This window comes from Vombatus ursinus, unplaced genomic scaffold, assembly GCF_900497805.2.
Source record: "Vombatus ursinus unplaced genomic scaffold, bare-nosed wombat genome assembly UNPS02014852.1, whole genome shotgun sequence".
Lineage (NCBI taxonomy): Eukaryota > Metazoa > Chordata > Mammalia > Diprotodontia > Vombatidae > Vombatus > Vombatus ursinus.
In genome coordinates, this window is record NW_020954630.1 from 5,816,542 (window position 1) to 5,842,272 (window position 25,731).

The 25,731-nt window shown below is 39.4% G+C and overlaps 1 protein-coding gene across 1 annotated transcript in view; it reads left to right on the top strand.

Annotated features, from left to right (window-relative positions):
- The window catches only part of DPP6 (dipeptidyl peptidase like 6), a 989,665-nt gene that overhangs the window by 847,984 nt on the left and 115,950 nt on the right, over nucleotides 1–25,731 (top strand). Inside the window, exons 14-16 of the mRNA XM_027841049.1 lie at nucleotides 258–349; nucleotides 12,355–12,402; nucleotides 15,027–15,145. Of these exons, the coding sequence (XP_027696850.1) occupies nucleotides 258–349; nucleotides 12,355–12,402; nucleotides 15,027–15,145 (259 nt within the window). The remainder of the gene's footprint in view (nucleotides 1–257; nucleotides 350–12,354; nucleotides 12,403–15,026; nucleotides 15,146–25,731) is intronic.

The window sequence follows — 25,731 nt, forward strand, 5'->3', positions numbered from 1 at the left end:
ACTCTAGGAATTTAGGGGAGGAAGAGATCACTGTAGCGGGGTGGGAGGATGGTCAGGGAAGACTTTGTGGAGATGTTACCCTCTGAACAATATATAAGATTCTTCTAAGTGGGAAAGTGGAATGAGGACATTCCATACACAGAGGGAAGCCATGTTTCCATCAAGCTGGCATACAATATGCAAAACAGTAAAAGCAATAGCCCCCAGTATGTTTTTTTTTCCAATAACGAGATCATCTTCTTCTTTGTGTGTTGTAGCCCAACAGCAGCAACGACAACCTCCAGTCCATCACCTCAGGGGACTGGGATGTGACCAAGATTCTGGCCTATGATGAGAAGAGAAACAAAATGTAAGTAAAGCAGCAGGGATCAGGTCATGGCAAGCTCTTTCAGCATTTGTGTTCTCGCCTCAAAGGTGAATGAGGATACATGGAATGCCTTGAAATCGTGCTATACCCAATTGCTTACAGGCTCACAGGGCATAAAGACTGAACCTTCTTTTCCATTCTCAGAACATCAAAGACATTTTGCTGTAGAGTTCTGTCTTGGCCCCCTAACCTCCAGTATTAGAATTTAACCCCATCTTATCAGCAGATACTATGAAATGAGAATCCCTTTTTGTATCAATACTGTAGAACCACAGCCATGGTTTCTGCAACTTGGGTCTTACGCAAAAATCAGTCATTCAGTCAGTAAGGTTTTATTGCATGCTAACGCTGTGCTAGGGACCATGGGGGAAATAGGATATGAAGCATGGTCTCTCCCTTTAAGGATCTTTTGACAAGTTTTGAAGGGAATCCCCATTCCTAACTTTTGCAGGGCCCTCCTTAGCTATTCCTAGGTATCTGATTGGCCACATAGACATTTTGTACCACTGCTACCCCCAACACACATAAACACGTACATACATACATACACACACACACACACACACAAGCTGTAGGTTAAACTGGCACTTTTGTATCATTCAAGGAAAATGTACAGTTATCCCTTCCACAATGTGATTTTCCCCATTGCAGTTTTGATATATTGTGGGTTGGCATAAGAAATTAAATGGGAATTTGGGGGGAGTTTTGCAGAAGCCACAGGTGATGTGTGAAGACAGACAACACAGAGACTTAACCCAATACAACAAGGTATTGGGTTAAGAAAAAAAAAGAAATAGAAGAAAAAAAAAGAAAAAGAAAAAAAATTCAGACTTTTTCTTTGATACAAAAGGAGAGCCAAAAAATTTTACATGGATTTTCCAGATTGCAGGGGCACTGAGCCCCTAAACCCTGCAATGTGGTAGGGATAACTGTAGCCTGGGAGAATAAACACATTTTGGTGGTCATTGACCTATTTCTCCATGGTCCCTTCATGCTTCACTAAAAATGGCATTCCAGTTCCCATAGTGATGCTTCAAGTGCCATCGTTTGAATTCACAAAATTGTACCTTGGCTAAAGAAGGTCAGAAAGGTATCTTCTAACACAGAGGCTGATGACTGATTGTTGTTAGGACAGATCTTTGAGGGGCAGGATTGATAGTCTCAGAGGCTTTCTGTAGTTGCTCAAAGCTGTGGTCACACATAACCATTTTCTCCATTCAAAATCTTGCAGATTGAACAGAGGCCTTTCTGAAATCTCAGCATTTCAAACTCCCAGGGCCATCTCTGAGCCAGAATATAATGGGTGAAGTTTGGCTTTGATCCCCTGGCCCATTCTTCTTCTTCCCATTAGTGCCTTTCTACTCCTTTCAAAGGCTCAGTCCCCACTGAGCTTTACTACCAGGTCCTTCCTCTTCTGGGCAGTATCTGTTTTAGGGACCTACCCATTTCTTCCTATTTAAGAGGGTTTAAATCATCTCATTCATCATACAATACAGGAAAGAGCTCTAAATTTAGAATTGAATTCAAATCTCAAGTCAGTCATTTGCTGTAGTCTTTGGTAAGTCCCTTAAATTTTCTGGATCTCGGAAATTTACTTATGTGTACAATGAAGGGATTGAACTCTGAGATTCCCTCCACCCCTTCCAGCTCTAAAATCCATGATCTGTTTTCCTATGATCCCTAGCTCCTTCAGTTGAACCTCCTATGAAATCATTTCCTGTAGCCTCACCATCCTGGTCGCCCACCAGTGGATGAGCCCTGATTTATCCAATGGATGTATCCTTCCTAAAATATGTTGCCTAGAACTAAACACAGTACTCTAGCTGTGATCTGACCAGGTCAGAATGCAGCAGGATGATCACCTCCCTCATCCTAGACACTTTCCTATCCCTCAGCCTAAGACTGCCTTAACTTTTTTGAGGTATCTTATCACAATTAATTCTGGGTGACTTTACAGCCTACTAATCCTCTAGTAGAAGTTTATTTTCAGATGAACTGCTTTTTAACCTTCCCCCTTCCAGTCTTCTACTTGAGAAGTTAACTTTAATCCATATTTAAGATTTTTAGGTGTATCCCTAGTAAATTTCATTTTATTAGCTTTGGCCACACATTCCACCCTGTTGAGATATTTTTAAAACCTGACCATGACATCCAATATTTAACTATTCCTTCTAGTTTGTGTCATCCACAAATTTTGTAAGCAAGCCATTTTTGCCTCAGTCCAAACTATTGATATATATGTTGACCAAGACAAGGCCAAGGAAATATCCCTGGTGCATTCCACCCAACAACCCCTGTAGGGAGGCATTAATCCATTAATCATGACGCCATAAGTCTGGTCATTGAACCAGTTTTGAATCCTTTCAACTTATCCAACCAATATCTCTCTATCTGATCTAGAAGATGTGTGAGAGACATTGCTAAGTGATTTGCTGGATGCCAGGTTTATTATCTGTGCATCATCGCCTTCATCTCCCAATCTAGGAATCCTATCAAAAAAAAAAAAAAGAAAGAAAGAAATTCATTTAGTCTGGCAGGGTTTGTTTTTGATCCACTATTGCTTTTTCATCACAACCACTGCTTTTTTTAATAATTGGGTTCTAGAATTTTGTCCTGCGTCAAAGGTAAATTCATTGACCTGTTCACTGGAAGAACCTGCCTTTTTTGCCTTTTTTGGAAGTCAAGACCACTTTTGCATTTCTCTAGCCCTTTGGTACCTTGCATTTCTCTTTGGTTTTTAGAAGAGCATAGATCTTTTCAAAAAGATCACAATGGAGTAATCACATAAGCAAATGCTTTCAGAGCCCCAGATTAACAGTTCATCCAGGACTGTTTACATGAACCTCATAAGGCAGTTAGTTGCTGTGTGTTTTCTTATCATCATCTCCCATATTCTGAAATTTAATTTCCGGATTAATTATTCATTTCTGTATTTAGTCAGAAGATCATTTTCCTTGGTAGACAAAACAGAAGTCAAGTGAGACTTGAGTAGCTCATCCTTTTCTCTAATAGTTAATATTTATTTAGCATCCACTATGTGCCAGGCACTGGGCTAAGCACTTTATAATTTTTATCTCATTTGATCATAACAACAGCCCTGCAAGTTAAGTGTTATTATCCTCACTTAACAGATGAAGAAACTGAGGCAAAGAGAGGTTATGTGACTTTCTCAGGATCACACACCTCATCAGTGTCTGAGGTCAGATCTAAACTCAAGTTTTCCTGACTTCGGGCCCAATGTTTTATCCACAGTGACACAATTTCATGGGCAAGTCAGTAAAAAAAAACGGTTTATTTCATCCATCACCATGAGCCATGGCATGGAGAAGTATGGATTAGCCTATAGAGAAGGGCAAGCAGAATTTTTAATGCCACTCATTTCCCATAGATATTTATGGCATATAAAAAAATATTCATTTTGGGTTCACAACAATTTGCTCCTGGCTTTGGGACCAGTTGATTGTATTTTAGAAAGAAAGCTGGGAGCTCCTTATTATGCTAGTCTGGCATTGGCCTTGCTGTCTGAGACAGAACAGACTACTTCTTTTGGGTAGCTTTGTGCAAGAACTGGAGTAGAAGGAAATAAAGAAAACATAGGGGTTGGATGTAACTGCCTTCCCTGAAATTGAGGCTTATTCTAAAATGGCTTTATTCCTGTCAAGAGTGAGGAAATGTAACACCCACCCACTCCTACCATATTGTCATCTGTTATCATTGACCCAACCCCTCTGAGCAATAGTTATTTCCCTTCTTTGCTTTTCCTCTTGTCTCCAGGGTATCTTAAACAGTTGTATTGTCCTTAGTATTCATAGCAAGCCTCAGCTTATCAGGAATCTAGCATTCTTAACATCATTCTTAAATGTCTGCGCCATTCTTTTGTATTGATCCTGTTACCTGACCATACTTTCATCTTCTGTATATGTCTTTTTTAAACCTGAGTTTGCAGTTTCCTGGGTAGCCACATCAGTCTCCTTAAAAAGGTACTCCTTTTTTTCTTCACTAGAATCATCTGTATTAACAGAATTTCATTTCTGACAGCTTGCCATCCCTCTTAAGCCAACCCCTCATCTAAAATTTTAGACTGAACCATCCTGCCAGTCCTTTATCTGAATGTCACACATCCCACAAGGCAGGGCCAGAGATTAGAAAGTTATGGACTGGGGGGAAGAGTAATCCTTATCCAAGGCAGAGGAAGGAGATAGTTCTGAGTTGAGAGGAAAGCAAGAAGAATACAAAAATCTAGGTTTGATCTGTTGCCAGAGTGTTTGCAGAGCATCGGGATGCAAGGGGATGAAACAAGCAAGTGAAACGGCTGTCAGTAAGAGAATTCAGAGTTGAGAGAATCTGAGCAACGTTAAGAAATGAATTCAGGAAAAAAAAAAAGAAATAAGTTCAGGTAAATGGGCGCCCTCCCACATCATTTGAGAGTGGGACTAAAGACTAGTGCCATATCTTGAAAACAATATCGCGATAGGCAATTTGAAACACAAAAATAATACATACCTTTTAATCTAATAATTCCATTGCTAGGATTTTATCCGAAAAATACCATAAAAAAGGAAAAGGAGCCTCTCTGTATAAAAAATACTCGTTGCTGCTTTATATGTAATAGCCAAAAAAAAAAAAATAGAACAAACTGTTTACCCAAAGTTGGCGAATATCTGAATAAATCCTTGCATATTAATGTAATAGAATATTATAATGCCATTAATTATAATCTCAAACATGCAAAAATATAAAAAGACCTATATTAAGTGATGCAAAGTATGATGGACTGAGGCATAATTCTATGCACACTGACTACAACAAAATAAAAAATAATAATTTTAGGCCATCGTGGAAGAAAAGCCTGTTCTGCTTGCTTGTTACTTATTAATTCATTTGGTTATACCAAATGGGTTTCATTTAAGTTTTTATGCTTTGTTTTATATGCTCACCTGATTTTTTTGTTAATAGTTATTAATTTTTAATTATATTTTTTCATTTTGGGGTGGGGTGAGACAATTGCGGTTAAATGACTTGCCCAGAGTTACACAGCTAGGAAGTGTCAAGTGTCTGAGGCAGGATTTGAACTCAGGTCCTCCTGATTCCAGGAGCAGTGCTCTAACCACTTTACCACCTAGCTGCCCTATAATTATATTTTTAAATTAAAAAGCCAGAATGAAAGGAATTAAGGTTTTGCCTCATTCAACCTTATTCTCCCAAACTTAGGTGTTTTTAGTGAAGCAGCTTCTACAGCTGATGCTGACATGCTCATGTAGTCACAGGTAGAGCCCACTCACCTTGCTAAACTTTGCTTCCAAACCAAATGAAATCCACTTCTCCAAAATTTCTCTGTCACAAACTATAAGATGCTATGTCCACTTCTTCTCAAGGTTACCATCATTTCTACTTCAGCAACTAATTCTCACTTATTGGTTAGAATCAAAGCCATATAACAGTCCCTCCTCTTTCTTCTTCCATCTTTTGAATAACAAAAATCAAGGCAAGTAAGGAGATTTTTTAGCTTTTTGGTTTTTAGCAGAAAGCTCCAAATGATGCTTAGATAGATAAAGCCCCCTATCACTGCTGTGTAATAGCTTTATGCCAGCCTCATGATCTGCTTCTGAATCTCATGATTCATCTCTTCCTTCTGACCAAGTGGTATGTAGTGTATCTTCAACACAAAGTAGCTTCTATTTCTCTCTTCACTGATTGTAACCCAAATCTTCTTATTTCTTATTTCAAGCCTATTAATTTCCTCATAGCAGTGTATCTTTTTGTATATAACTCTACTACCCTGTCCTTTTTATCGAATCCATTCCTTTAGAATAAGATATACTCCTCCATCGCTATATTCCAATTCTAAATCACAACCCACTAAATCTCAGTGATACGTTGGTTGGTTGTGTGGTAGTGTGGATTCCTTTCAGGTATGCGTTGGATTAAGTGGCTGCTGGGTTCCCTTCCAAATCTCGGAATTCTGTGATTCTGTAATATGTGCAAAGTAGAATTTATCTCCCTGCATTAAGATCTCTAGTTATCTTTGTTTTTGGCTCTTGCACTCTACATTTGTGTATAGATATTTGAGACTTGAAAATTACTACTGCCCCCTCTCCTTGCATTTTGTCTCCTATGAGTTATTCTATATTGCTAATCTTCCTAGGATGTCACTTCTGCTACTCGCCATGACTTAGTGAATGAACATAGACAGGTTTTTTCTCCTGTCTTCAGTTTAATGATCTCTTCTTACTTCTAACAAATTTAGAACTCAGGAGGGACTTTTGAGATTAGAGCTCTTGCTGACCTTGTGACAAAGAAACATCATTTTTCAGCTCTTTGATATCCTGGGAACCTATGATTTTGAGCAACTCCCAGTACGGCCTGGTCCTTCAGACTCCATGGAGCCTCACAATACAAATAAGACTCACAGGGAAGGCCACCCCCTACATGCCATACCTAATATTCTGCCACAGAGCTCCCGCCTGTCTCTCTTGCTTGACCTCCTTCCAACACAGAGTGCTTTGCAACTGTAGTATGAGGACCCAAGCCTCCATGATGGTGGCGATGTCAACAATGCACCTTCCACCTACCAATAGGAATATCCTGAGAATGAACTAGCTGGTCATCAGCCACGTTGATCAAGGTAGCAGCCACTTCTATGAACCTTTTCACCTCTTGCCTACCCAGGAAAAGAAGCTTATATATGGCCACACTGAATTTGGATAATAATAATAGCTATCATTGATGTAGCTCTTTTAAAGTTTGCAAAATGCTTTACATACAGTACGTAGTTTGATCCTGATAACAACTCTGGCAGGTAGGTGCTATTATTATCTCCATTTCACAGATTAGAAAACTGAGACTGAGAAAAGTTAAATAACTTGTCCAGAGTCATACATCTAGTATCTGAAACAGAATTTAAGCTATGTGATTTTCATTTTTTTTAAAATGTGCCCTACCTATTTTAATTCCTTGTAAGTATAGCATCAAATAACCTTATTGGGGTCCAATTTAGGGGCACAGAGAAAAGTTCACTAACTACTGATGGAGTTATTTCCAGTGAGCAAATTTCAACTTTAATTTCCTTATGCTACCTGGAAGATGTCCAGGCCTGAGATGATTGCCACTTCTCCCACCTAGTTCAACTTAGTTCAAATCAAGATAATAATAGTTGTACGTTTGCCCTAAAAGACACATTAAATAAAACATATAATTAAACATTTCCACTTTCCTGGAACAATTAGCATATAGAAAGCTAGTGATTACCTTGGACAGTCCTTCTGAAGCAAAACCCAAGCATTTGTAAAGGTCTGTCAACCTTATTCTCATTTGCCAGGGTCCTTCCTGCCTACAAAGGGGGGACCCCAGGAGGCACCCCTGAGTGAGTGTATCTTCAGCTGATCTTTCTTGAGGGATCCTACATCACTTGCAATGACAGTTCAATATGTATAAAAAGACGCAATGCATTTATAATCCCATAATCCTAGCAGTGAAGAAGACAGACTATGGAAAGTCATCTCATTCAACTTCTCCACCCTGACAAGTGGCCATATGGTCTCTAGTTGAACACTGGCACTGCCCAGATGCTTGCTGCCTGCCTTCCAAAGGCAGCCCCTGACATTTTCTAGATAGTTCTAATTCTTGTTCTTTTTTATGTTGAAGCAAAATCTGGCCCATTTGACGTGATACAAGTGGTCTTGAGTCTTCCATCCAGAGCCCTCTTTCACATGGCAGTCCTTCAAATACTCAAAGAGAGTAGTAATTTCTCCTTCTCTTCTTCCTTTTTCTAGCCTGGTTCCCCTCATTATTTCTATGGTGCCATTACTTCAAAGCTTTTTGCCATCCTAGCTGCCATCTTTTAAACACTCCAGTTCATCACTGGCCATGTTACGTGCCTATAATAGTAGTAGTTTGCATGTATATAGCACTTTAAGGTTTATCAGGTAATTTCTATACATTGTCTCATTTGATCCTTATAACAACCTTGTGAAGTAGGTGCTATTATTATCCCTGTTTTACAAATGAGGAAACTGAGGAAGATAAAGGTTAATTGGCTTGTCCCAGGGCACACAGCAAGTTAGTTTCTGAGTTACGATTTGAACTCAGGACTTTCTGACTCCAGAGCCAACACTACCCACCACTCTACCTAAGTGACTGAGTATAGCACCTCAAACTGAACAAAATACTTTAAACCAGAGGTTCTTTGACTTTTTTATGTGTCCTAGACCCCTCTAACAGTCTAGTGAAGCCCCTGGAACCCTTCTCAGAAGAATGATTTCAAGTGCACAAAATAAAATAGGAGTTTAAAGAAAATGGTTATCACCATGTTTTTTTAAAACAAGTTCATGGATGCCCCATTAAGAACCACTGCTCTAAATGTTGTCTAGTCAGGACAGTATGTGGTGGAACTGAGTTAGCCACTATACTTTCATTAATGCCTCCTAAGATTTCACGAGTTTGTGGTCAGCTGAAAACCATAGCCCTGTTGCATAGGAGCTGCTACGGAGCGGGTAATTATTTACAAGGCACACCACACTTCCTCAGGATGTACTTAGGAAAGCAAAAGAATATTACATTTCCCACAGGTACCCATTCTACAGGGTAAAGAGCAGTTCTGTACTCACCCAGCCTTATACCTTTCTACCATTTCTGGATGCAATCCTCTATTTTTTTTTTCCATTTGATCTTTATAACAACCCTGGGAGGTAGGTGCTATTGTTGTCCCCATTTTACATTTGAGGAAATTGAGGCACACAGTGGTTAAATGACTTGCCCAAAGTCACACAGCTAGTAAATGTCTGAGGCTGGGTTTAAACTCAGATCTTTCTGACTGTGGGCCATTGTGCCATCTAGCTGTCTCTGCTGTATTCATTACAATGATAGCTTATCATCTTGAATTTTTATGCCCCTCCCCCCCTTTTTTTCAATTTTCAGGGCCTTTATCCAAGTTCCATATCATTTGATTCTTGTAGCAATATTGTAAGGTAGGAGGACACATCTCTTTTTTGCAGAAGAGGAAGATAAAGGATAGGCTAATTGGCTTTCCAAAGGTCACTCTGCAACTCAGTAAACAAGCATTTATTAAGTGTTCACTGTGTACTGGGTACTGTGTGAAGTACAGGGATTACAGAAAATTTGGCAAAAGCAGTCCCTGCTCTCTGAGTCTAAGGGGTGAGACTACACATATGTGTGTGTATAAATATATGTGTATATGTATGTGTATATACATATATACACACACATACATATAGATACACATATACAGATACACACATACACCTACAAGATGAATAGAGTCAATAGGAGGTTATCTAAAAGAAAAAGATGCTAATAGCTTAGGATACTAGCAAAGTCCCCTGCCAAGCATGGGCTTTGAGCTGAGTATAGAAGGAAGCCAGGGAACTTGAGAAACAGACGTGAGGAGGAAGTCCAGGCATGGGACCAACCAAATGCCAAGGCACAGGGATACTGAGAGGGACCCAACCTGACCTAGAACTTCCACCTCCTCACTCCCAAGTAACTTCCCGCTGGCCCAATCTACAGGGAAGCCACTTGGGATCACCAGTCAACTCAACAGTAATTATTGTTAGGTACTTTTGACAGTTTACAAAATATTTCCCTTGCCACCTCTCTGTAGGACTCAGAAGGGTGAGGTGAGTTACCTGAGATCATACAGCTAGTAAGGGACAGAGCTAGGACTAGGCCCAAGGCCCTCTGATTGTCAGCCTAGTGCCCTTTTTAGTACATCTCTGTCCCTTGAGGGCACTCCATGAAGGCAGGGGACATATCTATGTGGGCTTCATGTTCAGGGTTACTAAATGAAGTCAAGGTACTGGAATGGCAAGGAGCCAGTAGTCTGGATTTAGAGGAGGTACTAGCCTATTCATATTTGCACCAAAGTCTGACTTTTCCCTATATCTACCAGCTGCAAGAAGAGCTAATATAATCTGAAAAAGCCTATGGACTGTGATCTCCAGTTTTTGGAAAAAAAGAAGAGTCAGGATACAAGATATCTTGTATCCTCTCCAGGGAGACTAAGCATGGACTATTACATTTTTGTCTTTGTACTGCTTATGGCTAGTCAAGTGCCTTGCACCAAGTGGTGCTTAATAGATGTTTCTTAAATCGAACTAAATGTCATCTAATTACTTTGAATAAATATATAGAATCATAAAATTTTAAGACCGGAAGTTACCTTTAAAAAGTAACCTAAATTCATTCAAGACCATACCTAAACCAATCGAAGAAGACCAACAGAGATTTCTCTCAGTCCTCCATACCAGTATTTAACGCTATCTCCACCCCCTCCAACATCTTCCCAAATGCCCCCAAGTGAAACAATGAGAGATGGGTATTTTATGGCCCAAGTGACCCCAGTCATCCCTCCTTTAAACTTCTAGTCCTGGATTAAAGGTTATTATTATTATTTCTCTGTTCATTTCTCTGTACCCTCTATCAGAGTAAGCCAAGAGAAAGAAAAGGAAATAAAATTACAAACAGTAAGTCTGACTGTTTCACTGCTGGTTGAACGAAGAGCTAGATAGCTGTGGAAGAAGAGGAGATTGAAACTAGAAAATAAAATGAGGTTTTTGAAATTCTGGTGTATTTTATTTATCCCTGAAGGATCCTGGACCCCAGGACTCTATTTCTTCTCTTTTCTCTCCTCATCCTCTCCCTTATTATCTCATCTGTTCTCATGAACTCAAGTATCATTTCTCCAAAGATAACTACTAGTGGTAGATATTGAGCTCTGATCTCTCTCCTGAGCTCCAGCCCAGCATCTCCAATTGCCTACTAGACATCACCTCCTTATTTCAAACTCAATATGTCCAAATAATGATAGATTGGAAAGAATACTGACTTTGTTGTCAGGAACCTTGGGTCTGAATCCCAGTTCTTCTACTACTGCCTATGTGACCTTGGGCAGGCTCTTTGGACCTGAACTTCCTCATCTGCAAGGGGGTGAGACTGCATAACTTCCAGTATCACTTTCAGCTTTAAATCTACAATCTCTTGATTCTCTTCCAAATACTTTTCTCCATTTCCAGCTTTTCCCATCTCCAGCTGCTTATTCAAATCCCTTAAATTGCTTTTCATTCCACAAAAACAAGTCTTGACATGTATGGGAACTTGCAATAGAGAACACAGTGACTCAGAGTCATAGGATTATTAATACTCGAAGGGATGATACATGCTAAGGTGTGAAGGACTAAAATAAGACTCTTTTGTGATCAAAGGTTTTAATGGAGGAAGAGTAGAACACGAGAGCTCTGGGAACTTACAGTTCAGGGACAGAATGTTATTAGCTAGGGGAAAAGGTAAAGAAGGTGGAACCTTAGAGCATCTTCACAAGTTTGCATAGGGTCAGAGACAAAAATATAAAACATTAGAATTAAGAGGAGCCTCAAGAGCAACCATATGGTTCAGCCCTATTCGTTTTCTTGCCTGAATAGTTGAAGTGACTCACCCCACATCACACAGGTAGTAAATAGAAAAGCTCAGGCTAGAAGACCCTGATTTCCTGACATTCAGTCCAGGACTACAGCATTCTGTCTCCTGTCTCTATTGCACTATCCATCTGAAAGACAAGATTACATATTTCAAGTCCTGAGAGAGATACTCAAAGAATTCTTGGAGTTGGTAACATAATGTTGTAGAAAGTGACCTGGATTTGGCATCTATCTCCCGAACTCCAGTCATGAATTACTAATTGCTTACTAGACGTCACCTCCTGGATGTCTTATGGACATTCTAATTCAGTACGCCCGAATCATGGTACATTAGAGAGAATGCTGAATTTGACATCTGCTGCTCCCTATATCAAGTAAAAGGACTTCAACTTGAATACTGGTTCTGATGCTGACCTATATGGTACTGGGCAAATCATTCACTTCTCTACGCCACAGGTCCCTCATCTATAAAATGAGGATGTTGGACTAGAGATCTAAGGTTCCTTCTAACTCTGTCTATGATCTGATTGTGTTAACTTTGTTTTCTCTCTGCAGTTATTTCCTCAGCACAGAGGATGAACCCAGAAGAAGACACCTATACAGGTATGATTTTGAACTTTCTTCCCTTATACATGCATGGGTCACCTTGAATAGCGAGGTATTTAAGTCCCTGAAAAATGTCCAGTTCCATCCCATGTGGTCACTGTACCCTACAACACATATTGTACTTATGGGAGAGATAGGAAAAGGAGAGCTCTACCATTTAAAATCAGGGTTAGTGATTCCCAAGATACATTGCTTTTCCCTCTTTTCAAGAAGTAAATTTTTCTCATTTTCCCTATTTTTCTAATAAGTAGATGTCTTCTAGCTACCTACTCTATTAAGTTATATTAAAATACTGACTTTGTGATTTTAGTCTTATTTATTATTTATTACTTATTATTTAGTGATGACGCATTAGGAGTGCAGTAGAAGGAACATCAGACTTAGACCCATGAGACCTGATTTCTAGTTGCTCTGGTGATTATTTTTTTTATGACCTTGGGTGAACCACTTAATTCTTATAGGTTAGTTCAGTATAACTTGAAAGGCAGAAATGATCCCCTCTAATCCCTTATTTTTACAAGTTCTTTATCTGTAAAATAAGTAGCTTTGACAAGGTAGTCTCTAAGGTTGCTTACCAGCTCTAAATTTTGTGATCAACTGCCATTCTTTCCTAGGAGAACTTTTGGCTGAGAAATGGGGTTAGTCTTTGGAGCTTGCATTCCATGTTCCAGGGTTCAAGATTAATGTTGCCATCCCTGCTATGTTTCCTAGTTAACAACCATAGTTGAAATAATAGACCCAGACTCTGACTATCCAAGTTGTCTAACAACCACTTCAAAGGAAGCTAACAGCACCCAGCAACAACACATTAGTCCTAATTAGGCAAATGTTGTACCCTAGTGAGATATCAGAGAGGTCACTTTCAGACGATTGGATATACTCATCTGACAGCCATTTGCTTAGCACCTCCCCTGTGCAAAGAACAATGCTAGGCAATGGGAAAGATACAAAGATAATTTTAAGGCATGATTCCAGACGGGAGTCAGCCCATCTCTGAACAATCTATAAATCCAGAACATATATGCAGGCCTCAGGTGGGTACAACCTGATGCGATGGGAAATCCTTCACTGAATATGGCATCTCATCGGGTTGAAAGTTCCTTTCAATGGTATAGATCAGGGGTTGTCAAAGTATAGTCTGCATACCTGTGGAGATCTCTGAGGCACTTTCAGGGGGTTCTTGAGATCAAAACTATTTTCATAATAATACCAAGACTTCTTTATCTATTAAAATACTCCTCTCTTTTCCAACTATATATGTTTGTGATACCATATTTCCTTCTTATGCTTCAACCAAAACAACATATCTCAACAGATTGAATGCAAAAGTAAACATAAGAATTTATCTGTCTTCTCTTAAACCAGATATTAAGGAGATTTGCAAAACTACATAACACATTGTTACTCTCCTCACTAAATTTTCTTGGATTAGAAAATATGGTTACTTTTCACAAAAATATGTGCATATTAGCATGCAGTGGGTTTATTATTGTTGTTTTAAATTAATTAATAAATATTTTTAAAAGTTATCCATTTTAATTTCTAATATGGTAAATTTTGATAGATATAGTTCACATAAACAAAAGAATTTTAGAGTCATCAATAACTTTAAGAGTCTAAAGGGATCCTAAGACCAAAAATTTGAGAACTGCTGGTATAAATCATAGCTCATCCACGCCTCCTCTTCTGTCACTCTTGTCCATGTCTTCCCATAAATCCTCCACAGAGGATCCACTCAATGTGCAAAGGGGCTTAATTTTTGCCTCCTGATATTGCATGAGTACCAATATAGTGCCCAGGCTGTTACTGTTCAGCCTTTTGGTAAAGCTGCATGCTTAGTACCTTGCCTCCACTTATAGCAGTTTGCTGATTGCTCTTCCTCAGTATATTTCTATAATTTTGATCAATAATAAAGACTGCAGTGCTGCAGATATATACAGAAACTGTTACTGGAAATTAAAAGTATAAAATTGCCTAAAACATTTTCAGTCTTCTATGAGACTCAATTAAGAGATCGCTTATGACTTGGGGAATTAAGGAAGGCTGTATGAAAAAGGAAATAACTGGGCTTGACTTTTAAGAATGAAGATTTCAGTGAAAGTAACAGGGAGAGAGGCACATCTTCCAGATTTAGCCCATTTGCCCCCAATAATGCTGTAAACAAAGACAAGGGGAAGCAGGAAAGCAAAGAATATGAAGACTGAATAGATTGTAAGCTCCTTGAGAGGGGGGACCTCATCTCATTCATTTTCATGTTTCTCACAATGCAGTGATTTATACATTGTAGGTACAAGATAAATGTTTGTGGAAGGAGGGAAGGAAGGAAGGAAGGAAGGAAGGAAGGAAGGAAGGAAGGAAGGAAAGAAGGAAGGAAGGAAGGAAGGAAGGAAGGAAGGAAAGGCTGAAAGAAAATAATCCAGTCTGGTTGGAGAAATTATCTCTTTCAAGAGTAGTGGAAGAGACATTTGAAAAGATATTTTGGAGCCAGACTATGAGAGACCTTGGATGGCTAAGTGGTTTGACCTTTTTTCCATGTAAAGCATGGGACTCTATTGAAGATTTCTCTTCTGCTAGATTATCCAGCCTTTGTTCACACTCTATCTCTGTCTTTGTTTTATTAGTGCTGACACTGAAGGCACCTACAATAGGCAGTGCCTCTCCTGTGAATTGATTGAAAATTGTACTTGCTTCAGTGCGTCCTTCAGTCACAACATGGACTACTTCTTGCTGAAGTGTGAAGGTAAGTACTTGACATGATTTCAAACCTCTTCTTGTGAAATGGAGCTCTGGGCATGTCAGGATAGAGAATCTCTCCCAGGGTGAGCTCTCATCCTCAGTCCTGGCAAAAAGTCCCTACTCCCCATATGGCCCATAGAAAAATGGCGCCAAGGAGATGGTGCTGATTGAACCAAGTGCCTTGGGAAATTGCTGAACATCCATCTGTGTACAGTCTTCTAGGTTAGCTGTCAAGGCTGCACTCTTATAAAAATAATTTCTTTTGTAAATGTTCAACCAATCTCATCTGAGAACTTTTTCACATATTGGATTTAATAAATTTGTGTTCCATGAAGTGACTTCTGCTAGGTGATTGTAGCACTGAGCTGGCAGAGGACATCTGCGTTGGGTCACTGCTTTTTTTTTTTTTTTTAGGCAATTAGGGTTAAGTGACTTTCCCAAAGTCACACAGTTACTAAGTGTTATGTGTCTCAGGCCAGATTTGAACTCAGGTCCTCTTGACTTCAGGGCTGGTGCTCTATCCACTGCACCACCTAGCTGCCCCAATTCTTTTTTTTTTTTTTTGGCAAGGCAATTGGGGTTAAGTGACTTGCCCAGGGTAACACAGCTAGTGTCAAGTGTCTGGTCTGAGACTGGATTTGAACTCAGGTCCTCCTGACTCCAGGGCCAGTTCTCTATACACTGCACCATCAATCTGCCCCTAGGGTCACTGCTTTATTAAGGGTAGGGAGTTTATCCACCCCTCTCCAACCCTTTTCACTTCTTGGAACAAACTTCAGAGAATTCTTTCTAACCTAGCTTCTACCCTTCTCCCTATACCACTGTAAAGGACAAGTCTCTGTAGAATCCTGCTCCCTCATGTGTCTGGAATATGCAAGAAAAATAGTGCCCAGCAGCTGAATTCAGCCATACCATTCCATAAGGTGTTACGGAGATCCTGCTGTTGTAGGATATTCATCTGTTTAAAGAAACAACAGGAAAAATCCTAAGACTGCTTTTCTTGCTTTTAAAAAAGTTTAAATTGCACTCCAGATATGATATGTGGGAGCTGTAGAAAGTCATGAGAAGAGATAGTCTTGTTATAGCAGCTCACGTAGAAGATAAGGCAGACCAAAAGAAAGTAAAATAGGGCACCCAGGCAAAGGGAGGGGGAAGGGTCAGGTGGGATGGGAGGAGGAGTAAGGAGAACATGAATAAATACGTAGCGCCTTTCATATACCAGGCACTTTGATCCTCACAATAACCCTAGGAGGTAGGTGCTATTCTTGTCACATTTTACAGTTGAGGAAACTGAAGTAAACCAAGGGACATATGTGAGAAGGATCTAATTGCCCTCCACCACGTCAGCCACAAAGGCGAGCCCCACCACCATTGGTTAGAAGTGATGACGGATTGTAGAGACAGATGACAATTTAGAACATCTCAAAGTCTTATAAGAATGAGTGATCGAGGTGTCACAATTAAACTTTGTTTTTAAATTTCTATTTATTAATAATTTGTAATAAAAGCCAACTCCCTAAATTCTTTATGAATATACAAAGGACATGATATTTGCCATTGGCACACACCCACTCTGTAAAGTTATTTGAGTAAACACAAATCCATTCATTTTTATTTCATTAACAGATCCCTCCATGGTGCAGTGATGTTTCATTTTGACATTTCCTACCCTCTACAACTCTAGCCTTGACTATAATTCTTTATTTGTTCTTATTTTTCTTTGGGTACCCAATTTACAGGTAAGAGGACTAATTGAGCAACAAAAGACATTAGAAAGCACTGTTCCTTGATTAAAGATCATAGAATATCAGACCTTTGAAGGGATTTTGAGAGTCACTCGGTTTATCCTTGTCATCCAGCAAATTCTCATTAGGAAGGGAGGAAAGGGAAGGATAGGGATCCTAAAGGCTCAAATGTAATCGTTTTAACTGTTTGAGGACAGAGGATATTATCCAGGAATAATTTTCCATTTGCAGATAAAGCAAACTAAACGTTGCATTTTACAACTTAGATTTTTTTAAAAATAGAAATAAATACCACCAGGTCCTCTCACCTCAAGGTTTGCAGTCTGATCTAAATTCTTAAGGAGAAAATTTCATTATTTAAGTATTGCTCTTTATTGGATACACACATATTGCAACTATAGAGCAAATGAGCAGACAATCTAGTGCATAAATAAGAAATGGAAGACCTACTAGCTAGCATCCCCCTCTTGACTTAGACTCATGGAATATCAAAGCCAGAAGGATCTTTGACATGACATTTGGTCTAACCTCGTCGTCAGATAGCCTTATATCTTGGGAGTCAGGGTGGGGAGCAGGGGAAGCAGTATATGAATACTAGGAATGCCATCAATTACTAAAGCTTCAATATTGGCAGGAGAATAACATTTACATAATAGTTGGGAGTTCACAAATCATTTTACATGTATTATCTCATTTGATATATTTGGTAAAATCTCATTAACAGATTACCTTCATGATGAAGTGACCTTTCATTTTTGCATTTTCTATCCTCTATCTTTTTTGGCAGATCCTTATTTGTTCATTCTTCTCTTTGAGCAATTTTAATTTTTTAAAAATAATATTATATTTCTCCAATTACTTGTAAAAACAATTTTTAACATTTGTTGGGTTTTTTGAAGTTTTGAGTTCCAAATTCTATCCCCCTCTCCCTCCCCTCCTCCTTTACTGAGACAATAAATAATCTGATGTAGATTATACATGGAGTAACTTTAATTTTGAAATTAGTTCATTCTAAAAGGCAGCTGGTAGGGCAGTGGCTAGAGTATTCCTCTTGGAGTCAGGAAGACCTGTGTTCAAATCTAGCCTCAGATACTTACCAGCTCTGGGCAAATCATTTAACCTCTGTTTCTCTCAGTTTCCTCAACTGTAAAATGGAGGTAACAATAGTATCTACCTCAAAGACTTGTTGTGAAAATCAAATGAGATAATATTTACAAAAAGCACATAGCACAGTGCATGGCACATAGTAGGTGCTATATAAATGCTTATTCCCTTCCCTTCCCCCAAAAGAGCCAAATTTTTAAGAAAATTACAATAGGCTCCCTTGTAATGGTTTCATTCTAATCCTTGGCTCTTAGTGAGGTAGGCTTAGAGGCAATGAGTTCAAGTAACCATGTGTGCCAACTTGTCTTAAAGAGTTAACCATTTGTCATCTGTCTTGGTTCCTATAGGAAGAATTCCTGTTAGGAATCAGAAAAACCAGGTTCTAATTAGCCTATTATACCTTGGCCCAATCTCTATGGGTCTCATGTGTCTCATCTGTAAAATTAAGTTTGGATTAAGTGATCTCTAATAATTTCCCTTCTAGCCCAAACATTCTATGAGTGATGTGCTGAGATACCAACTTCCTATACCCTCATTGGGAGGGCTCATGCGATCTGACCCTCTCTTTAAGAGGAGAGCAAAATTTGAGGCAGTATGGTAGAAAGAGAAGAGTGTTAACCCCAGAGTCAGAGGGATTAGGTACAAATCCAGCTGCTCACTCTTACTATCTGTGTGATCTTGTGCAAGTCACAATCTCCTGGGACCCCAATTCTCTCATCTGTAAATTGAGGTAAAGATTAAGTAGCCTCTCAGGTCCTTTCTGGCTCTGCATCTATGATTCTATAATCAAGAATACAGTGTACTATGTAGTAAACTATAAATAGAACTCTATAAGTAGAATGCCATATATGATAAAGACCAATGTGTACATAAAGAAAGCTATTGATAGATCGTACAATACTCTGGCTCTCCAATCCTCTGCACACACCCCTCTACCCACCCCCATTTCTCTCTCCTTTCTCTCTCTCCTATCTTCTCTTTGTCTGTCATTCTCTCCTCTCTCTCTCACTCTCACCTCTCTCTCTTCTCTCTTCTCTCTTCTTTCTTGTTCTTTCTCTCCTCTCTCCTTTCTCCTTTCTCCTCTCTCTCTCTGTTTCTCTCCTCTCTCTCTCCCTCTCTCTCCTTTTTCTCTATCTTCTCTCTCACACTGTCTCACATGTACAAGTATACACTCATATATTTTATATATTTTTTCATGTATTCATATATACATATATGTTCATATATTTAGAGTTGAAAAAGACTTCAGAGGTCATCTAGTTAAATCCCTTTATTTGACATATGAGGAAACTGAGGCCCAAAGTATTTAAGTGACTTGCCTCAGGTCACATAAATGGTAGATTATCCCTAAAATCTCCTCCATCACTTGCATTTTATAGTAAAGCCTTCCTAAAGGTAAGCCTGGCTATTCTAGAAGGAGGATCCCTCCTTTTTTGCTGTCTCAGTCCTCTGTTTTCCTTGGGTTTTCCAAATATTTCCATTCTAAGTGTTACCTCAGCCTGAGGCTTTTTTCCCTTCCAAATCCTATATCTGTGATAACATTCAGTCTGAGCCTCTTTAACATTTCCCATCATGCCACTGTAAATACAAGCCATGGTATTCTGCTTCATTGTCTTGGGGCAAAATTGAGCCCAATGGTGATATGGATGCTATGGTAACTTTGTGCAAGATTTGTGAGTCTCCAGCCAAATCCACCATGCCCCCGTAGCCCCCAAGCAACTGAACCAAAGATTCCAATTTACATGATTTAAGTTTCACTTTCACAGCATCAATTTGGGGGCATTAGATCCTTCTTCTCTTGAAACTATATCCCAGGAACATGATTGATTCTCTTCCTAGCTTGTCAGAAGAACCTCATCAATCCTGTTCCTAAGAAACCTCTGAACACCATCAGAAATGGGAGCAGTTCATGAATCAGCAGCAAACTGCGTCCTTTCTTAAAATGTGGCTCAATTCAAAGCTACTTTCACCAGACCCCTGGAATGCTCCTTATGTTTCCTTTGGTGAAGGGCAGGGCACAATCTGTGTTTCAGGAAGTGTCTAAAGCCTCAGGCTTCGAACTCCCCGGATGCTCACAAACTCATTTCTAAGGTCAGGGGGCTGGTGACATCAAACTAGAATCAGCAGACTGAAAGATCTCTGATATTTCTTCCAGCTCTAAATCTGTGATAATCAATCTAAATGTGCGCTGAATCCAGCCTGGATGGGTCACAGACTGCTTACTATCATGAATTCAGGGAGAACTGGGTATGAACCCTACCTCTGATGTTTAACCAACTCTGCAATATGGGCAAGGAATTTAACCTTCTGAGCCTCACTTTCCTCATCTGTAAAATGAGGATGAAAACACCTACTTCTCAACATTGTTGTGAAGCTCAAATATAATATGTATGTATACATATGTGTATAGATACATATATATGAAAGAAATCTTAAGGTGATGTAAAAAATGCCAGTTATTATTACTATTACTATCTCAAGCTAAAATCTCTCTCAATCCACTTATTGTCACTCCTCTCATTGTCACAATAACCATCACAATCATCATCTTCACAATCAACAGTACTGTAGCAGGAAAACATAAAGGGTACTGGGTTAGGAGCCAAGAGAACTGGGTTCAAATCCAAGCTCTCTTACTTCCTCCTTTACTAGGTAATGATGGGCAAATCACTTGATGTCTCTAAGCTTGTTTTCTCCTCTGTGGAATGGGGATAATTGCACTTGCCCCACCCACCTCTCAGAACTGTTTCCAGGAAAGCTCTTGTAAAAAGGATTATTGATTATCTCATCACTATTATCATTGTTGTTATCTTCTGAAAGGGTTTATTGTTATTATTATCTATGTTTTATGACAGTCTTCTGGCAAAAGGGAATCTCTCCTTGCAGAATATAGGGTTCCCCTGTTGACCCTTGCTTTCTACATCGAGACTCACAGTGACATTCTACCCCAGTGTAGGGGGGACTGTCAATAGGTTAAGTCCTTGTCCAAGTACCTAGTTTATGTCTAAGACAAGGCCCATGGACAAGCCAGAGAAATCAAGGGAAACAGCCCATTAACAAGTTTGGACACTGAGAATAAGACATAAAACAATGGGAATCAGTTCAATACAAAACTTTATTGCAAACAATGGGGAAGAGAGGGAAGGAGGAGATATACAACTCAGGTATTCATACTAATATAGATTATAATTCATGGAAGGGCAGCACTTTAGGGGGGAGCAGAGGCAGCAAGAAGGGGGTATGTCATTGGGAAGGTGTGATTCCTCCTGGAGGGCAGGCTCTGATTTCAGGTCGCCTCCCTTGGAGCTAGACAATTTGCCTTTCAGGGCTCAGGGTCAAATATTATTTTGGGGGTTTGCATAACAGGGAGAAAAAGAAGCTGGTGGAAGACTAAATTTGGGGGACAAAACTATATTAACCTTTCAAAAATAGTTTTGTCAGTATTTTTCCCTGAGCATATTCTATAAACTTATAGCTTTATATGGGGAGACCATCATGCATAGTCTTATAACAATAGTTTCAATGCATAGATTCTATAAGCTATAGCCTCCCTTAAGGGAAAACTGTTATGATGGTCTCAAGACCACCAGGCCCAGTCTTATAAGAATTAGACAGATAACTGCTGCCAGGTAGGGGAAGCTGCACACCAGATTCCTTCATCAGTGACCCAAGGGTGTGGACAAAGTGAGAAGAGCTCTGAACTCGGGATCTAGTGACCTAGATTCCAGCTGCCAAAAAAAAAAAAGGATCCAGTTTGGTAACTTAGGGCATATTACTCTTAGCCTCAGTTTCCTTATCTATATATAGTGACTAGCATCCAACACCAGAAAATGCTGTGGGAATCCGCCATCCTATTTGTTATTCTGTGACAGGAGCTCAAGGTAGCTGAGCCAAGGTCGCCTTAGCTCTGCCCCTACATGAACAGCGCCAGATTCCAAGTCTGTCTGGACATATGTTTGTTCCTCCATCAGTCAGATCACTTTACTTGCTAGCTATTCCCATTTGTCCCTCTGTGTCTTTGCCACCAAAAATTGCTTAATCCTTGTAACAACATAAACACGGGAGGGTTAACATTAAAGTACTAGCTACGTGCGTCGATAAACTTGACCTTATAGTTCATCCTGATTCTAACGCTTTCAGCAGGAAAAACAACAATAACAGTAACCAAACATGTCCAGTCAACTTCTGTGAACATGCCTGCCAGCTAGCATTATCTGCCTCATGTAGCTAGGTCACAAGGAACAGGTATCTTGTTATGAGCATCCCCAAGAAGGTAGGAGGTCCCTTTAATACACACAGCACCTATGGGAAGCTGGGCTTCTCACTTACCACTTATGAGCAGGCCCAGACACAGAGAAAAACTCTTCTTTCTCCCATGCATCCTCATTCCTTTACCTTGAAAGCATCCTCCATTTTTTTGTCTTTTGCACTAACCCCTAGGGAACTTATCCCAAAATCCTTACTGGGAGATGTAGTACAAGGGGAAAAGTAAGATTTTGAGTTATCAAGTTTGTTGCCCATGTTGTTCAGTCATTTTTCAGTCATGTCTGACTCATTGTGACCCCCATTTAGGGTTTTCTTGGCAAAGATACTGCAATGGTCTGCCATTTCCTTCTCCAGTTCATTTTACAGATGAGGAAACTGAGGCAAACAGGATTAAGGGACTTGCTCAGGGTCGCATAGTAAGTGTCTGAGGCCAGATTTGGACTCATGAAGATGAGTTTTCCTGACCCTAAGCCCTGCCCACTATCCATTATGGTGCTGCCTAGCTTCCCTAGCTGCCTTGTATTGTTGTATATATAATGAGATGTTTGTTCTTGATTTCTAAGGTTCCTTCTGGCTCTGACATGCTATGATTGCACAATTCTAAGTAATCAAACTAAAGTTTCCTAGATTATAAGATCTTTGAAAGCATAAATGATCTCTTAAATATCTTCACATCTCTTCCAGCACCTAGTATAATGCCTTGCACACAGTAGACAGTAAATAGTTGTTTTGAGTGAATAAATGAAACCAGATACCACTGCAAGCTACTCTATGATGCTTTGCTTGAAATAACTCATTCCAATGCCCTTTCTAAGAAATAGCTTTTTGTGAGATTTTATATCTTCAGTTTCTACCTAAATCTTGTGCTAAATCAGTAGGTAACTTCAGTGGGTAGCCTCAGAGGCAGGAAAAAAAACATGCCAAATGGATTCTCCTTGGGATTAGATATCATTAATTTAGCCCACCAAAGAAAAAGTCAATTACATCAAACAGGGCTTAACCTACAAAAAATAGGTGATTCATTTGGTTCGGCCAGCCTTCAGCCCTCTGGATATAGATTACACTGAGTTCCCAAAGCATTAACCTGGGCTGCTCATTATTATTGGGCATCTTGGCATCATTAAGCTTGTATCTGTCCAAGGGAATATCTAAAACAGTGTTTGCAGCGCCTCTGAGTATTGCTGTGTGGGAAGTCTGTTAAATATTTCAGACACTTACATTTATCTCTGTGGGGCAGTATATACCATGAATGAAGTGAGTTTGGGGAAAGAATTTGTTTTTGTCTAAAGGTATTTTTGGTAGCAAACCCACATTATCCATGGAAATTAAAACAGATACTTCAGAAAGCAAATTTCAATAAGCCTAGAAACCAGTAACAAAGGATCCCAGGTCATGAGCAAACATCACAAGAAGATCGATTATAGTTTAACTGCCAAATAAACAACTCCAGTAGGAAGGTTCCTACTGGACCTGTTCACCCTGATCCTCCCAATTCAGGTCCTACATGAGTGGTATTAGTTCCTATCCATCCATCAATCTGCAAGTATTTATTAAATACCTTATTTATTAAGTATTAAGTCCCATTAGTGCCAGGTACTGTGCTGGATGCCAGGGACATCATTATTTTTCTTAGAGACTATATGCCCACTTCAAATCCATGATTTGTCCTTGAGTTTTCAATCTGGTTCAATAATAAAAGAACTTCAGTAAATACTAAATGTCTTATATCCATGCCTTCCTTCCCATTTCCACTGCCACCAATCTAATTCAGGCTCTTATTATAAGTCAAGTAGACTAGTAAAATAACCTCTAAGTGGTTTCCTCAACTCCAGTCTTTCTGCTGATGCAATCCCTTTCACACAATACTGCCAAATGAATGTTCCCAAAGTGCAGCTATGCTTGCTTTCACTCCAATGATAAATAAAGTTGAAGCTCTTTATGTTGACATTTAAGGCCCTCCACAGTCTGGCCCCAGCCTATCTTTCCACACTTATCTTCCCACTCATCCTCTACGTTTACCCTGGGTTCCAGCCAAGCTGGACTGTATGCTGCTTCTTTCCCCACCTGCTCAAGCCATCCTCTTCACCTAGAATGCACCAACCCTTTGTTTCCATTTCTACCTGCTAATCCTATGTGTTTTCAAGACTTAATTCAAATGTCACCTTCTCTGGGAAGCCATTCCCATCTCTTCTCCCTTCTCCAAGCAGAAGAGTTGTGTTTGTGCCTTTCTGAGGATATTTAGCATCTATTCCCTTCTCTTATGATTATGATGATTTTTGTTTCTCTTATCTTTCCTACTAAGTTGTAAGCTCCTTGAGGGCAGGAAACCTGTCAATGGACATCGTCCACATTATGTGCTCAGTAAATTTTTGTTGAATGACATTGGTTAAACAGTAGAGGCAGCTGGGGGGCTCAGTGGATAGAAGGTTGGACTTACAGGCAGGAAGAACTGAGGTCAAATCCTGCCTCAGATGCCATACCAGCTTGGAAAATTTAAGCAAGTTCTTTAACCTCTGTCAGTCTCAGTTTCCTCATCTGTAAAGTAGGAATAAGTATAGTACCTCCCTCCTAGAGTTGGTATGAGGTTCAAATGAGATAACCCGTAGATAGTTTTGCAAACAATGAAGCAGACGCTATTAAGTATGTACTATGTTTAAAGTACCCTGGGCGATTTTTACAAAGCAGAAGATATGGACCTGTGCCTTCAGGAACTTTATAAATCATGATTAATAAATAACTATTCTTACCACCCCTAAAAGATTACACTCTGCAGCCAGTGAAGACCAGGCCTGAAGCAATCAGTTAATTCTGTAGGTTTGTTGTTGTTGGGTTTTTTTTTTTAAACATCCAGCAGTTTATTCAACTGTCATTTTTAGTAAACTCTGAAAGGCACCCATCAGGAAGAAGGCTTAAAATATGTATTAAAAGATGGTCTGTTGCCATTACTCATGTATGCATGCTTATAATCTACATGTATGAGAAGAGCTTTAGGTTTGACACCAAAATATTATAAATGAGGGAAGGAGAAGAAGTGAGGAAAATGAGGCCCAGTGTGCTTGCTAGCAACCTCATGGGCAAGAGGGGTGGATAGATTTAGATTGTATCATAGTTATTTGTGGACACATCTTATCTCACCGACCGCCTTAAGGACAAGAGCTGTATCTTGTTCTTTTTTACTCCATCTTGTAGAAGAATGTTGTAAAAAGAAATTTCAAGTTAGAGACACATCAGTGACTGGTTTTGAAAAGCAACCTCCAGAAAATGACTCAAGATGGGCTCAGGGTGAATAATAAGACACATTTTTTTTTTGATGAGGCCAGTGCGGGAATTTGTTTTGCTTGAATATGTCTATTTGTTACAAGGAATTTGTTTTTCCTTTTTCTTTTTTTTTTACTTAATGGGGTGGGAGTGGGAATGAGAAAGAAAATATATTTGTTCTTTTAAAAAATAAAATTTAGAGAGGATTTTGGAAAGA